At 41.0% G+C, this 14,218-nt stretch overlaps 1 protein-coding gene across 3 annotated transcripts in view; it reads left to right on the top strand.

Moving 5' to 3' along the window:
- The window catches only part of CDKL2 (cyclin dependent kinase like 2), a 47,437-nt gene that overhangs the window by 27,928 nt on the left and 5,291 nt on the right, over window positions 1-14,218 (top strand). The window contains exons 7-13 of one of the 3 annotated variants that reach the window (XM_053584685.1): window positions 1,019-1,107; window positions 3,702-3,837; window positions 5,328-5,626; window positions 6,174-6,267; window positions 8,808-8,931; window positions 9,405-9,511; window positions 13,896-13,984. In XM_053584685.1, the coding sequence (XP_053440660.1) occupies window positions 1,019-1,107; window positions 3,702-3,837; window positions 5,328-5,626; window positions 6,174-6,267; window positions 8,808-8,931; window positions 9,405-9,511; window positions 13,896-13,961 (915 nt within the window). In that variant the 3' untranslated portion in view covers window positions 13,962-13,984. The remainder of the gene's footprint in view (window positions 1-1,018; window positions 1,108-3,701; window positions 3,838-5,327; window positions 5,627-6,173; window positions 6,268-8,807; window positions 8,932-9,404; window positions 9,512-13,895; window positions 13,985-14,218) is intronic. The other 2 variants (XM_053584843.1, XM_053584769.1) reach the window with 2 other exon arrangements.

Below are 14,218 nucleotides of genomic sequence, written 5' to 3'. Positions count from 1 at the left end.
CCCGCTGAGCCACAGGCGCCGCCCCCCTTCTGAGAAGTTTCAATGAATCCGAAAAAGACCCTGCATTAAAATAGAATCATCTGGGTGGCACCTATGACTCAGTGAGTAGGGTGCTGGCCCCATATACCAAGGATGGTGGGTTCGAGCCCTGCCCCCAGTCAAACTGCAACAAAAAAATAGCTGGGTGTTGTGGTGGGCGCCTGTAGTCGGGAGGCTGAGGCAAGAGAATCTCCTAAGCCCAAGAGCTGGAGGTTGCTATGAGCTGTGATGCCACGGCACTCTACTGAGGGTGACAAAGTGAAACCCTGTCTCTAAAAATAAATAAAGAAATAAATAAGTAAAAGATAGAATCATCTGAGTAAGCATCTAGCACGGGAGTAAGCACAGAGTAGGTTCTTTCCCTTCCTATCTGCAATAGCTTAAGTTTTGAAAATTCATAGTAATCTCTTAATATCATAAAATATCTCCCAGTGTTGAAAGTTTTACTGATTTTCATATAATTTCTTTTTATTGTTTGAATTAGGACCAAATGAAGTCTATAGATCACAACTGGTTGATATGTCTTTTTTTTTTTTTATTGAGTAGAATTTTAATATTAGGTTTTGAAGCCCTACTGAGGTTGATATGTCTTTACAAGCTTAATTTGTAAGCTTCTTTTGCTCTTTCTTTTTTGTTTAATCTTTGTAATTTATTTGTCGAAAAGCTAAGTCATTTTTCCCATAGAATTTTCCACATGACAGTGTATGTGTCCTTTTCTGTCCTATATTTCTTAGAAACTCATAGTAGAGCTAGAGTTTGATCAGGATTGAGTTGTTTTTCTGATACCACTACTTCATAGAAGGTTTGTATATTTCCACCTGTGATATTAGCAACCATTGATGGTCCTTGTCTAGATTTGTGCTTTATTAGACATTTAAAACTTATTGCCAATAAAGAGGAATTTTCTATCTTTCTATATTTACAAATTCAAGTGTAGGCCATTTGTCTTTGATATGAACTATACATGTTGATTTTTCAGAAATGCTTACATACTGACCCAGACAAAAGACCTTTCTGTGCTGAGCTCCTACACCATGACTTTTTTCAAATGGATGGATTTGCTGAGAGGTATGATACCGACCCATGTGTTTCAGGCTGTACCAACCTAGGCTTAACGCGAGGTTTCCATAACACTCACTGGATGTTTTTCTGTTGCCACCTACATTGCAGGATCTCAAATGTCTACCACCATCCCTGTATCTGCCCTTGGCAGCCATGCAGTACCAGGTGTAGGGGAGTGGGGGGAGGGGGACACATGCCATGCACTAGAGCTCCCAGTTCATGAAGCAGTCACTTCATGCTTTGCCTCCTGTCTCCCTGCCGTCACTGATCTCCCTGTGGCTAACAACTGTGTGACGTCATCATCTTGGGTGCCCCTGCAGTTACAAAGCTGCCATCACCTAACTCACAGCACACCGAGTCCTGTGATGCCGCTGACACTGCTGCTGTGCTGGAGAACTCGGATATACCAAACCCGTGGGTGCTGAGCTGTTGGCGCCATCCTTTATGATGCACCAGCTGCGGCTCAGTGCAGCGACAAAATCAAAAACAGTGAGCTGAGTGGCAGTGACACATAGCTTAGTGAAAGATAGCTAGATTCTCATATCTGCTTCTGTGTTCAATTAGTTGTAATATGCTGTTTTGGCTAATATATGTAAAAAAACTCTGTTCTCACGCAAATATGTAGTTAGGAAACAAAAGGATATTTTGATAGTTTATTTAGAGACTTTGTCAGTATTCTTTTTTTTTTTTTTTTGAGACAGAGCCTCAGGCTATCGCCCTGGGTAGAGCGCCGTGCTGTCACAGCTCACAACAACCTCCAACTCTAGTACTTAAGTGATTCTCTTGCCTCAGCCTCCCGAGTAGCTGGGACTACAGGCACCCACCACAATGCCCAGCTATTTTTTGGTTGTAGTTGTCACTGGGCAGGCTCAGGCTGGATTCGAACCCACGAGCTCTGGTGTATGTGGCTGGTGCCTTAGCTGCTTGAGCTATAGGTGCTGAGCCTTTGTCGGTATTCTTCTTTGATTCTATAGGAAAACTTTGATTCTATTCTTCTTTGATTGATAGTTGCAGTTTCCTAAAGGTTGCATTGTGGAATCTGAAACCTTATCAAGGAAGTTCTCTTCCTCAGTGACATTAAAATCAATTTGTCTATCTTGCCTCTTAAAAGGACCTTTTACCCACTCATGCGTTTGTAACAGCATGCTTTAGGCTTTGGGAAAATACTGATTTGCTAGGGTATGCAGATCTTAAAAATGTTGACACATTTTATTATACAATATCAAAAAGTTAGACTGGGTATGGTGGCTCTCACCTGTAATCCTAGAACTTTGGGAGGCCAAGGTGGGTAGATTGCCTGAGCTCAGGATTTTGAGACCAGCCTGAGAAAGAGCAAGCCCCTGTCTCTAAAAATAGATGGGTGCTGTGGCAAGTGCCTGTAGTCCCAGCTACTTTGGAGGCTGAGACAAGAGAATCCCTTGAGCCCAGGAGTCTGAGGTTGCTGTGAGCTATGAAGCCATGGCACTGTATCAAGAGGGGCAAATTGAGACACTGTCTCAAAAAAAAATAAAAATAAAAAATCAGAAAAGTCTGTAAGTATTGAAAAACTGCTAAGCCCACACTTCAACAGAATTCTAAGTTTTGTATAAAGTTTGAATCCTCATCATTGACACAGACATTATCAGTTATTTTTTTTGAAGTGACAAGCTCACATTGCTTATTTGTTAAAAGAAGATGGCTGCAAAAATAACCTAATTCTGAATAACTACACTTTTCCTGCCAGACGTTCCTTGAGGTAAGTGTTGTTCCAGGATGCGAGTGTCTGGTTCCGTGTGTGCTTTTTAGAGGCAGACCTGACACCTGGCTTGGGGCACAGGCGCTCTGTGCGTATTCCTGTTTTGTCATGTGCAGTAATGAAGAGACGTGCTCCAGGGTTTGGCTTTAGTAAAATTAATATGTGAAAAAGCATTTTACCAGAGACATTCTTAAGTGAAACTGCTTTTTTTCTTTTTAACTGAAAATGTGTGGCTGTGAACAAACCAGGCCTGCGACACCCCTGTGCAGTTTTATTCATCATCGCTGTTGTACCATCAAGGCAAATGTTCACATGGTGAAAAAGACACCTTCATATTAAAGCCAAAGCATCTTTGACCTTGTAACCCCCCAAAAGGTCTTAGGAATCACCAAATGTCTACAGACCACCCTTTCAGAATTGCTGATCTAAGGCCAGGTACGGTGGCTCACGCCTGTGATCCCAGCACTCTGGGAGGCCATGGTGGGTGGACGGCCTGAGCTCACAGGTTCCACCAGCCTGAGCCAGGGTGAGACCCCATCTCTAAAAATAGCCGGGCATTGTGGCGGGCGCCTGTAGTCCCAGCTACTTGGGAGGCTGAGGCAAGAGGATGGCTTGAGCCCCTGAGTGTGAAGTTGCTGTGAGCTGTGACGTTACAGCACTCTACAGAAGGCAACAAAGTGAGACTGTCTCAAAAAAAAAAAAAGAATTGCTGATCAAGGCCACAGATTTTCTCATTTTCAATAACATAGTCTAGTTTAACACTCAATTTTTTAAAAAATGAATATCTTGAAAATCAAATTTTTTTCTTGGTTTGTTTATCTCATACCAGTTCATTTTATTGACAAATATATACTTTTTTATGTAGGTTTTCTCAGGAACTACAGTTAAAAGTACAGAAAGATGCCAAAAATATTTCTTTATCTAAAAAATCGCAAAATAGAAAGAAGGAAAAAGAAAAGGACGATTCCTTAAGTGAAGAAAGAAAAACACTTGTAGTTCAGGTAAATTTTCATATTTAAATTTTAAATTCAGCCTTGGCACCTGTAGCTGAGCAACTGGAGTGCCAGCCACATGCACTGTCTGTAGTCCCAGCTACTAAGGCAAGAGAATCGCTTAAGCCCAAGAGTTTGAGGTTGCTGTGACCTGTGACACCACGGCACTCTACTGAGGGTGACATAGTGAGACTCTGACTCAAAAAAAAAAAATTGTTTTTAATTCAATATACTTATTTTTCCACTTTTTGAGAAAAAAATGAAGACTTATTCTCTATAGAGTTTACTGAGTGGTGAACAAGTTGTTAACTTTCAGCGTAGTTGTATATATGTGTCTTCTCTGTAGATATTACTTGTTTAAAAACTGAACACGTGATATTTGGAGGCCCTATTGTACGCCATGCTGTGTGGTAGTTCTTGTTAGGAAGCGACACCCACCCAGGAGCACCCAGACGTGTGTGTGCACATACGTCCGTATGTCCATACGTCCATACGTCTGGTGCTCCTGGATGGTGGGGTTTTTTATTATGTGGTGTTTTTTTTTTTTTTTTGAGACAAACCCTAGCTCTGTCACCTCGACTGAAGTGCAGTGGCCTCATCATGGCAGAGACACCCCCTTTCTTCCTTAAATGATACGAGTGAAAATTACTGGTTTTAGAATTTTATGTAGTGTAGAATTTTTGAAAATTGAGATTTGGATATTTAATTTAGGTTTGCTTTTCCTGGTAAATTTCCCAGACGCCATCATGATGAGGTAATTTAAATTCACCACCAACCCACTCCAATTAAGTGAACCAAAAGAAGAAAAAGTTCTCAATTTTGTGTTCCCTGATTCTGATTATACAGGAATAAAAGTGGCATTCTTGATTGCTGTGCAGTTGTTTCTTCCACTGATACGTATCTGTACGTGTGTGAGTTAATGTGAATTGCATTTTCATTCTTTTTGTATTTTCCCAGTAACTATCTAAGAATCTTGAATTTTAACTTCCTAGGTAGAATAAAGAGCATGGCAGGCCAGGTGTGGTGGCTCACACCTGTATTCCCAGCAACCGGGGAGGCCGAAGCTGGAGAATCATTTGAGGCCAGAGTTTAAGACCAGTCTGAGCCGCACAGTGAGACCCTGTCTCCCCAAACAAGAGAGGAAATTCGCCCTGCACAGTGGTGCTTACCTGTTGGCTCAGCACTTGGGAGGAGGAAGCAGTAGGGTGGCTGGAGCCCAGGTGTTTGAGGCTGCAGTGAGCTATGATGAGGCCACTCCACTTCAGTCTGGGCGACACAGTGAGACCCTCTCTCAAAAAAAAAAAAAAAACCACACACACATAAAAAACCTCACACAAAAAAGAAAACAGTAATAATGATTTTTTAAAAATAAAAATAAAATGTCACAAAAAGGTGATAGCTATGAAATTCTGCTCTACCTAACAAGTGCTTTATAGGAAGAGGTGACTTTTTATTCTCCTCAGGTTACTAACCTTATTGAATTATTTTTTAATGGTTAGGATACCAATGCTGATCCCAAAATTAAGGATTATAAAGTATTTAAAATGAAAGGGCCTAAAATTGATGGAGAAAAAGTTGAAAAAAGCAGTAGAGCTTCAAATGCCGGCTGTCTCCATGACAACGGGACAAGCTATGTCAAAACAGTGCCTTCAACAAGCCTCCGAGACTGCAGCGACGTCACCGCGGGTCACACCCGGCACCCGGGCACAGCGATCCCCCCACTAACACACAATCTTTCTGCAGTTGTTCCCGGTATTAATTCTGCAATGGGAACTATACCAGTTGTTCAGAGTTACAGGTATGAATTAAAATAAGGCCAAAAAATTGCATAAGGAATTATCTGCAAGTTGCAAGCGTTTGTCAATCTGTCCACGTTGCTTTACTCTCAGAAGTCCAGACTCTGTTCATTCTTGTCAGTTGTTTCAAAGGACTTTGTGGCTCCACTTGGTAAAAAAGTCCACCCAAGTAGTGGAAAGTAGGGTTGTGTTGTTTAAGGTGAATGGAAGCTACAGCGGCGCTGCCTGATAATGTAAAATGAGGTTGTCGTAATATTAATTGGGGGGCCCCCGCTGCGTGTGCTGACTGTGAGCCTTTAGTGGTACAAAGAAGCTCCTTTGGGGAATTTTGACGAAAGTAATCTGGTAGAGGTTGGAGGCTGGTGGGAGGCAGGAAGGCAGTGATACAGGACAGAATGTCTTAGCAGATTTATGTGTGTTGTATTTTTGAGAATAAGCTGATTAAATCCTGATTAAATCACATGCCACCTGGCTCTATGTCATTTGGTTTTGTGCTTGAAAAAATAATTATTGCTGATTCTAACTTACTTTTTTTTTTTTTGGTTACAGAGTGGATGAGAAAACAAAGAAGTATTGTATTCCATTTGTTAAACCAAATAAACATTCCCCATCAGGCATTTATAATGTTAATGTGAACACATCAGTAAGTAAACAGTTCGCAGTGATAATGGAGCAACTGCTATTCAGTTCTAGATTTTTTTTTTTTTTTTTAGGGACAGAGTCTCACTTTGTCACCCTCAGTAGAGCACGGTGGTGTCACACAGTTCACAGGCACCTCCGACTCCTGGGCTTAGGCAATTCTCTTGCCTCAGCCCCCAGAGTACCTGGGACTACAGGCACCCGCCACAACGCCCGGCTATTTTTTTGTTGCAGTTTGGCCCCAGGCCAGGTTTGAACCTGCCATCCTCGGTATATGGGGCCGGCGCCCTACCCACTGAGCCACAGGCGCCGCCCTGTTCTAGATTTTTATTAATATCAAATATGATAGTGAAGAACTTAGAATTTTATTCAGAGACATATTATGCATATATCATCCCAGCCTGCTATAATCATAAATGTGAAATTCAGAAAGTTTAAATAAGTTTTATTTCTGAAAATTTAAATACATTATTACATATTTGTAACAACATCTGCTTTATTTATTTATTTATTTTTGAGGAACATAGTAAACTTTCTTTTTTTTTTTTGTAGAGACAGAGTCTCACTGTACCGCCCTCGGTAGAGTGCCGTGGCGTCACACGGCTCATAGCAACCTCTAACTCTTGGGCTTATGCGATTCTCTTGCCTCAGCCATAGTAAACTTTCTTAACTTGATGCTTGCTGATCAGTTCTTCTTTAGATTCAATTTCTATTTATTTTTCTTTGGAAGAAGTGATCAAGAAAGGAGGTGAAGATAATGGGGGCAAGGCCCACGGAGTCTTTCCTAAGGACAGCGACCACAGGCACACCTCAGCCTGGGCTCTTTCTGACCCTTGATTGAAGACTAGTACCTCTCTCTGGTGCTTTGTGCCCCAATGTTGAGATATGAATATATAATTATTATAAACGTGTGTTTTATCTATCACCCTTTGAATGTATAAATCTGGTAGTTTGACTTCATTTTTATTTTTATTTTTACTTATTAGTTTTTTTTTTTTTTTGAGACAGAGTCTCACTCTGTCATTCTGGGTAGAGTGCCATAACATCTTAGCTCACAGCAACCTCAAACTCTTGGGTTTAAGTGATTGTCTTGCCTCAGCCTCCCAAGTAGCTGGGATTACAGGTGCCTGCCACAACGCCCAGCTAGGTTTTTTAGAGATGGGGGTCTCACTCTTGCTCAGGCTGGTCTTGAACTTCTGAGCTCAGGCGATCCACCTGCCTCAGCCTCCCAGAGTGCTAGGATTATAGGCGTGAGCCATCATGCCCAGTCTGAACTCCTTTTTTAATTTTATTTTTTGTATTTGCAGATAGTTTTTCTGACTATTCTGAAGTTCCATGTCTTAAGTTTAAATCTTTTATCCAGTTTAAATCTTTTCATTACAGCTGATTTGAACCAAGAGCCCTTGGTACTTGTTCTATTCAAAGAGTAAGCAGAGGTTTGGCGCCTGTAGCATGGAGGTTACAGCGCCAGCCACATAAACAGAGGCTGGTGGGTTGGAGCCCGGGCTGGGCCTGCTAAACAACAATGATAACTGCAACAGAAAATAGCCAGGCATTGTGGTGGGCGCCTGTAGTCCCAGCTACTTGGGAGGCTGAGGCAAGGGAATCGCGTAAGCCCAGGAGTTTGAGGTTACTGTGAACTGTGACACCACTGCACTCTATGGAGGGTAACATAGTGAGACTCTGTCTCAAAAAAAAAAAAAGTAAGCAGAAGCATCTAAAACAAAGAAATTCAAAAGCTCAAGGCATTGTGGAACCTCAGTGGCTTAATGTTGTCAGTATACATGTGATTCTGCGTATGTCATCATGACGTGGGGTTTTTTAAGCAAATCACATAATCTCTCTCTGTGTCACTTGTTTTGAACATGTGAAAAAAGTGGTTTCTGTGATTCTTACGTGCAAAAGATTGGGAAAAGTATTAAATGCATAAAGATGTAGAGTTTGAGTGCTACTGCTGTCCTCACTTTGTTATTTTTTCTGACTTTATCCACTATGAAGTAATAGTACTCACAAAGGTTAGGAAAATAATTGAAGTTATAATTCTTTACTTAATGAACTATATTCCTAGGAAGATATTATTATGAGCTAATTCTGAGGATCAAGACCAGGAAAAATATGGAAAAATGAATAAAAAGATTATATTGGAAAATTTAAAAACAAGCTAGGAGAGAATGTGATATTTATGTGAAAATGAACTGTTCAAAATTAATGTCGACCACAGCAGCTACTGGCTAAGAAGGCTAGGAAGTGTGGTAAGGCCCGGCTTGCTGGCATTTTCAACCTTTAACTCCCTTCCAGGACTCACGAAAGTCATGCCAGTTAAATTACCTACTTGTTAGCAATTTTAGTAAATTTAAAGAGGGAGAGGTTTGAAATAATTGGATGAAATTGTCTGCTGTGTGATCAATGTCCTTCAACTTTTCAATTATTCTCTAGACCTCCAATTTTTCAAGATTTAGGATGTGAACATAGAAATTATAGAAGGGGGAAGCCTAGCTAACCTGGAAGCTAATTCCTTTGTGTTAACCATTCTGTTGATGTTAGGTCTCTACTGAAAAGAACCTTTTCCAGGCAAATAAGAAAAGAAGGGAATACTCCAAGACAGATGTCCGTCTGCCCGAACTGAACTACAATCACCTCCCTGAGCTCAGAGCCTTGGAAGGCATAGGTATATTCACGATGCTTTTACTTACTGTAGCTATTTTTTTTTGTTTATACATTTACTTGTTTTTATAGCCCCTTTGTTTAAAATGTATGTTAATAAACAGAATATCAAAAATAAAAATTCATAATGAACTGTACATAAGTATGTAAGCAAAGTCAGTAGTTGGTTCAATACCAACTTGATATCGGCCTGCTTTCAAGCACTGCATAATCAGTCCTGGCTGATCATTGGAGATCCTATTTCCATTTATTCTTTTTTTTTGGAAGATATAATCAAGAAAGGAGGTAAAGGTTAGGTCTTAGGACAAGACCCATTGGAGTCTTTCCTTGGTGAAAATGAAGAGGGACTTTCTTAAACTTCTCCGTTGAAGATCAGTACTTCGCTCTAATGTTCACACACCCATGGATACACATAAGATGTGAAAAACTAGCAAAACGTCTAATACTTTTACTGTGTTTTTGGTCATTTTCATCCAGCTCGAAATTCCAGGCTAGTAAAGAAAGAGAACAAAATTCTTTCAGAATCTCGAATTCCTTCTCTGGCTGCTATTGACTTGCACACCTCCAGTCTTTCATTACATCAGGTACAGAAATAACCTTTGTATGTTGAGTGGACTTGGCTTTCTCTCATACTTGTTGAAGTATTTCAGGGAAGGTTTTCCGTTAAGAACTGGATGGATTTATTGGTGGGATCTATGAAGTTTTGCTTGCTGATTTTGTTTGTAATGAACATGTGTAATGAACGAATTCATGGGGGGACACTTTGAAACTATGTACCTGTACCATGGCCATCCAATGTGCTTACAATTGATTAGTTATGTCACTGTGGACTCTCAGATCCCTATTTTGTTCAGTGGAATAAGTTACAATCATTTATTTTTAAACTTACATACAGTAAAATTCACTCCTTTTGGTATAAGCTTTAACAAATGCATAGAGTCTGTAACCATTAACTACAATCAAGATAAATTACAGGTTCATCCTCCTCCCTGCGAAATCCTCTCTATCCCTTTGTAGTCAAACCCTCTGCCCACTCATAGACCTTTGTAACTGCCAATATGGTCTTTATCCCAGTGGTTAGCTCTTCCCAGAGCGTCGTATAAACGGAATGAAACAGCTTAGGTAATTTTGAATCTGGCTTCTTTCTCTGACATGACATTCTTCTCTCTTCTGGCTTCTTTCTCTGACATTCTTCTGTGTGATTGAATTTATCAATGGTACGTTCCTTTCTATTGCTGAGTGGTATTCCCCTGTGTGGGCACACCATCTGTGTATCCGTTTCCCAGACGAAGGACAGGTAGGTGGTTTGCAGGACTGAGGTTTTTGTTAATGCAGGCTTTTCCTCCTTCCTTCCCTCCCTCCTTCTCTCCCTCCCTCCCATCACGTCTTGTTCTGTCACACAGGTTGAAGTGCAGTGGCAGCATTCCTTTCTGGAGGCTAATTTAGGGGAGAAGCCAACTCCAGGCTCACTTAAGGCTGTGACAGAATGGCAGAATTCAGTTGCATCTGGTTGCAGGGCTGAGATCCCTGTTCCTTGCTGGCTAGGTATTGTTTTAGTGCCAAGAGGCCACTCAGCATTCCTTGGTTCATGGCCCAATCCCTCTGTCTTCAAAGCCAGCAACAGCAGGTGAATCCTTCTGACATTTTGAATCTCTCTGACGGCTCCTTCTGCTGGTTGGACGCTCTGACCTACTCTGCTGTTACATTGGTGCCACCAGGACAATCCTTCAAGGCCAGTTGATTAGTAAGGTTAATTCTATGCACAAAGTCTCTTCATACAGCACTGAAGTGAGTTCCATTAACTAACCAGGGACAGGAATCTTTGCAGTTCTGCTGATTGCAGAGTGTTTAGACCATTAGCCTTTAAGTGACCATTGGTGTGTTTGTTCTAACACTGTTATTTTTTTTATTTGTTTTCTGCCTGTTCCTTTTTTTTTCTTTCTGGTCTTCTTTTGTTTTTGAATATTTTTAATATTGTTTTTGAGGTGGTATCTCCCTATTTTTTTAAGCGATTGAACAAGGGATTACAACATAAATAGCTAATCTTTCATCACTGACATTTTACACTTAATGTTAAACATGGGAACCTTGCGAACATCCTTCCTCCCTCCATTTGGACTTTGCTTTGGAACTATCAATTGTATCACGTTTGCAGACCTTGAAAACCTCACGGCACATGGCAAACTTTTTGGTTTAAACAGTCATAAATATTTTAAATAATTTATGAGAAAATAATTATTTTTCTGGTTATTTACCATTCTGTTGTCCTCTGGTTTTTCCCCAGTTTTCCTCTGGTATATTTTTTCTCTAGCCTGAAAAAATCCCTTAAGTATTTCTTGCAGAGAAGTTCCGATGGTGACAAATTCTCATACTTTTCCTTTACTTGACAATGACTTTACCTAATTCCTGAACTGTATTTTCACTAGATCTGGAATTTGTGTTGACAGGTATTTGCCTTTTTTTCCCCTTTTGCCTCCGCAGTATAAAGATGTTATCCTCTGTCTGCTGATATCTGAGATTTCTGGTGGGGGAGTCCTTGGGCATTTGAATTGCTGTGCCCCTGCTTCTAAAGTTTCATTTTTCTCTAGCTGCTTTCAAGATTTAATCTTTATCTTTTGTCTTCATTAGCTTGAATATGATGTGTCTAGGTATAGTTTTCTTTGAGTTTATCTTGCTTGGGGTTTGCCAAGCTTTTTGAACCTGTGAACTTACATCTTTTACCAAATTTGGGGAGTTTCTGGTCATTATTTCTTCAGATATTTTTTCCTGTCACCATCTACTTCTCCTCTCCTTCTGAGATTTTAATGACATACATTAGAATTTTTGGTATTTTTTTACAGTTTCTTCTGTTTAATGTTTTAAAGTATTTTTTCTTTCTATTTTTCAGATCAATTTCTTTTTCATTTTTTGTTTGTTTTGAGACAGTCTCACTATGTCACCCTCTGTAGAGTGCTGTCATGTCACAGCTCATAGCAACCTCAAACTCTTGGGCTCAAGTGATCCTCTTGTCTCAGCCTACCAAGTAGGTGGGACTATAGGTGCCCACTACATCACCTGGCTATTTTTTGAGATGGGGTCTAGCTCTTGCTTAGGCTGATCTCAAACTCCTGAGCTCAGGCAGTCCACCCTCCTTGACTTTCCAGACTGTTGGGATTACAGGTGTGAGCCACTGTGCCTGGCAGTTTCTTTTTTGTTGAGACATGGTCCACCAGTTCACTGTAACCTTGAGTGTTTGGGGCTCCAGCAGTCCTCCTGCCTCAGCCTCCCACGTATGTAGGACTACAGACAGACACATGCCCCCACACCCGGCTAAAGGCAATTTCTACTGATCTTTCCTCAAGTTCTCTGACTTTGTACTTTATCCATTCTGCTATTAAGCACATCCAGAGAGTTATTTTAAATTTCAGATACTATATTTTTTAGTTTTAAAATATCCATTTGGTTCTTTGCTTCTATTTGTCTGCAGAGAATTCCTGTTCCTAGCTAGGAATGGTGGCTGCGCCTATAATCCCAGTGCTTCAGGAGGCTGAGTTGGGAAGGTTGCATGAGGCCAGGAGTTCAAGACCAACTTGGCTGAGGCGGCCAACAAGGTCAACATGGCAATACCTTGTCTTTACAAAAAAATTTTTGAAAAACTAGTTGAGCATAGTGGCATGTTCCTTTAGTCTTAGCTGCTTGGGAGGCTAAAGCAGGAGGATGACCTAAGCCCAGGAGTTTGGGGCTGCAGTGAGCTATGATTGTACCACTATTCCAGCCTGGGTGACAGAATAAGACCCTGTCTCTAAAAGAGAAAGAAAGAAGGATCAATTCTGTCTTTTTTTTTTTTTCTGAGACAGAGCCTCAAGCTGTCGCCCTGGGTAGAGTGCCGTGGCATCACAACTCACAGCAACCTCCAACTCCTGGGCTCAAGCGATTCTCCTGCCTCAGCCTCCCAAGTAGCTGGGACTACAGGTGTCTACCACAACACCTGGCTATTTTTTTTTGGTTGTAGTTGTCGTTGTTTGGCAGGCCCCAGGCTGGATTCGAACCCACCAATTCTGGTGTATGTGGCGGGTACCTTAGCTGCTTGAGCTACAATTCTGAGCCCAATTCTGTCATTTTATTTTATTTATTTTTTGAGACAGAGTCTCACTATGTCACCCTTGGTAGAGTGCTGTGGTGTCACAGCTCACAGCAACTTCAAACTCTTGGGCCTAAACAATTCTCTTGCCTCAGCCTCCCGGGTAGCTGGGACCACAGGTGCCCGCCACAATGCCCAGCTATTTTTTTGTTGCAGTTGTTTAGCTGGCCTGGGCCTGCTGCCGTAACCACTGTGCTACAGGCGCCGAGCCTATTTTATTTTATCTTATTTATTTTTGTGAAACAGTCTCACTCTGTCACCCTGGGTAAAGTGCCATGGTGTCATAGCTTACAGAAACCTCAAATTTTGGGGCTTGGTTGATCCTCTTGTCTGTCTCCCAAGTAGCTGGACTACAGACTATATAGCCCTGCTAGTTTTTTGCATTTTTAGCACAGATGGAGTCTTTTTCTTGCTCAGGCTGGTCTTGAACTCCTGAGCTCACTCAATCCACCCGCCTCAGCCTCCCAGAATGCTAGGATGTTGAGCATTGAGCTGTCCATTCATTTCAAGCATGTTTTCCCTTACTTCATGCAGTATAGTTATACTGGCTGCTTTAAGGTCTTTATATGATGATTCCAGCAGGTTTTTGTTTTTACATTTTTATAATAAGTAGAAAGATGGGTTATAGTGGGCTTACACTGCCATGCATATGAGAAGTGTCTTTTAATGTATATATAAACTAAGAGGTAAAGAATCATATCCCCTTACTTCATTCTTTTTCATGTAAGCAACTAGAACTATGAATAGTTAATTCTAAACCTCTGATTTGAACAACTGGATCTCGAAGAGTTGTAAAGTAGAACTTCCTCATTACTGGAAACTTACAATGCTTTGTTATTAATTTACAGGTATCAGGCACTCCCCTATCGGATGGTTCGGAGCCTGACTTGCCTCGAATGGAACACCAGCACTGAGGGTCATTTTGCTACTGAACTGGGTAGGTCTGATGTCCCACATTTAAGGTGTACAGCCTTTCGTGGGAAATATTTTGTGTCTTGCTGAAGACCAGATTTTTCAGCTGAAACATTCTCTGGTGATGGATCCCATGAGAAAGAAGTCCTTATAGAGAAAGAGTGTGCCACGTAGAGAATCAGTAGTATTATTTGTGTCTGGCATGAAATCCTTTTCATAAAGCTCACATCTCTCAAACTAGTTTCTGGTGTTTTATTGG

Source organism: Nycticebus coucang, chromosome 1, assembly GCF_027406575.1.
Source record: "Nycticebus coucang isolate mNycCou1 chromosome 1, mNycCou1.pri, whole genome shotgun sequence".
Lineage (NCBI taxonomy): Eukaryota > Metazoa > Chordata > Mammalia > Primates > Lorisidae > Nycticebus > Nycticebus coucang.
This window is presented reverse-complemented; position numbering and strand designations above follow the sequence as displayed.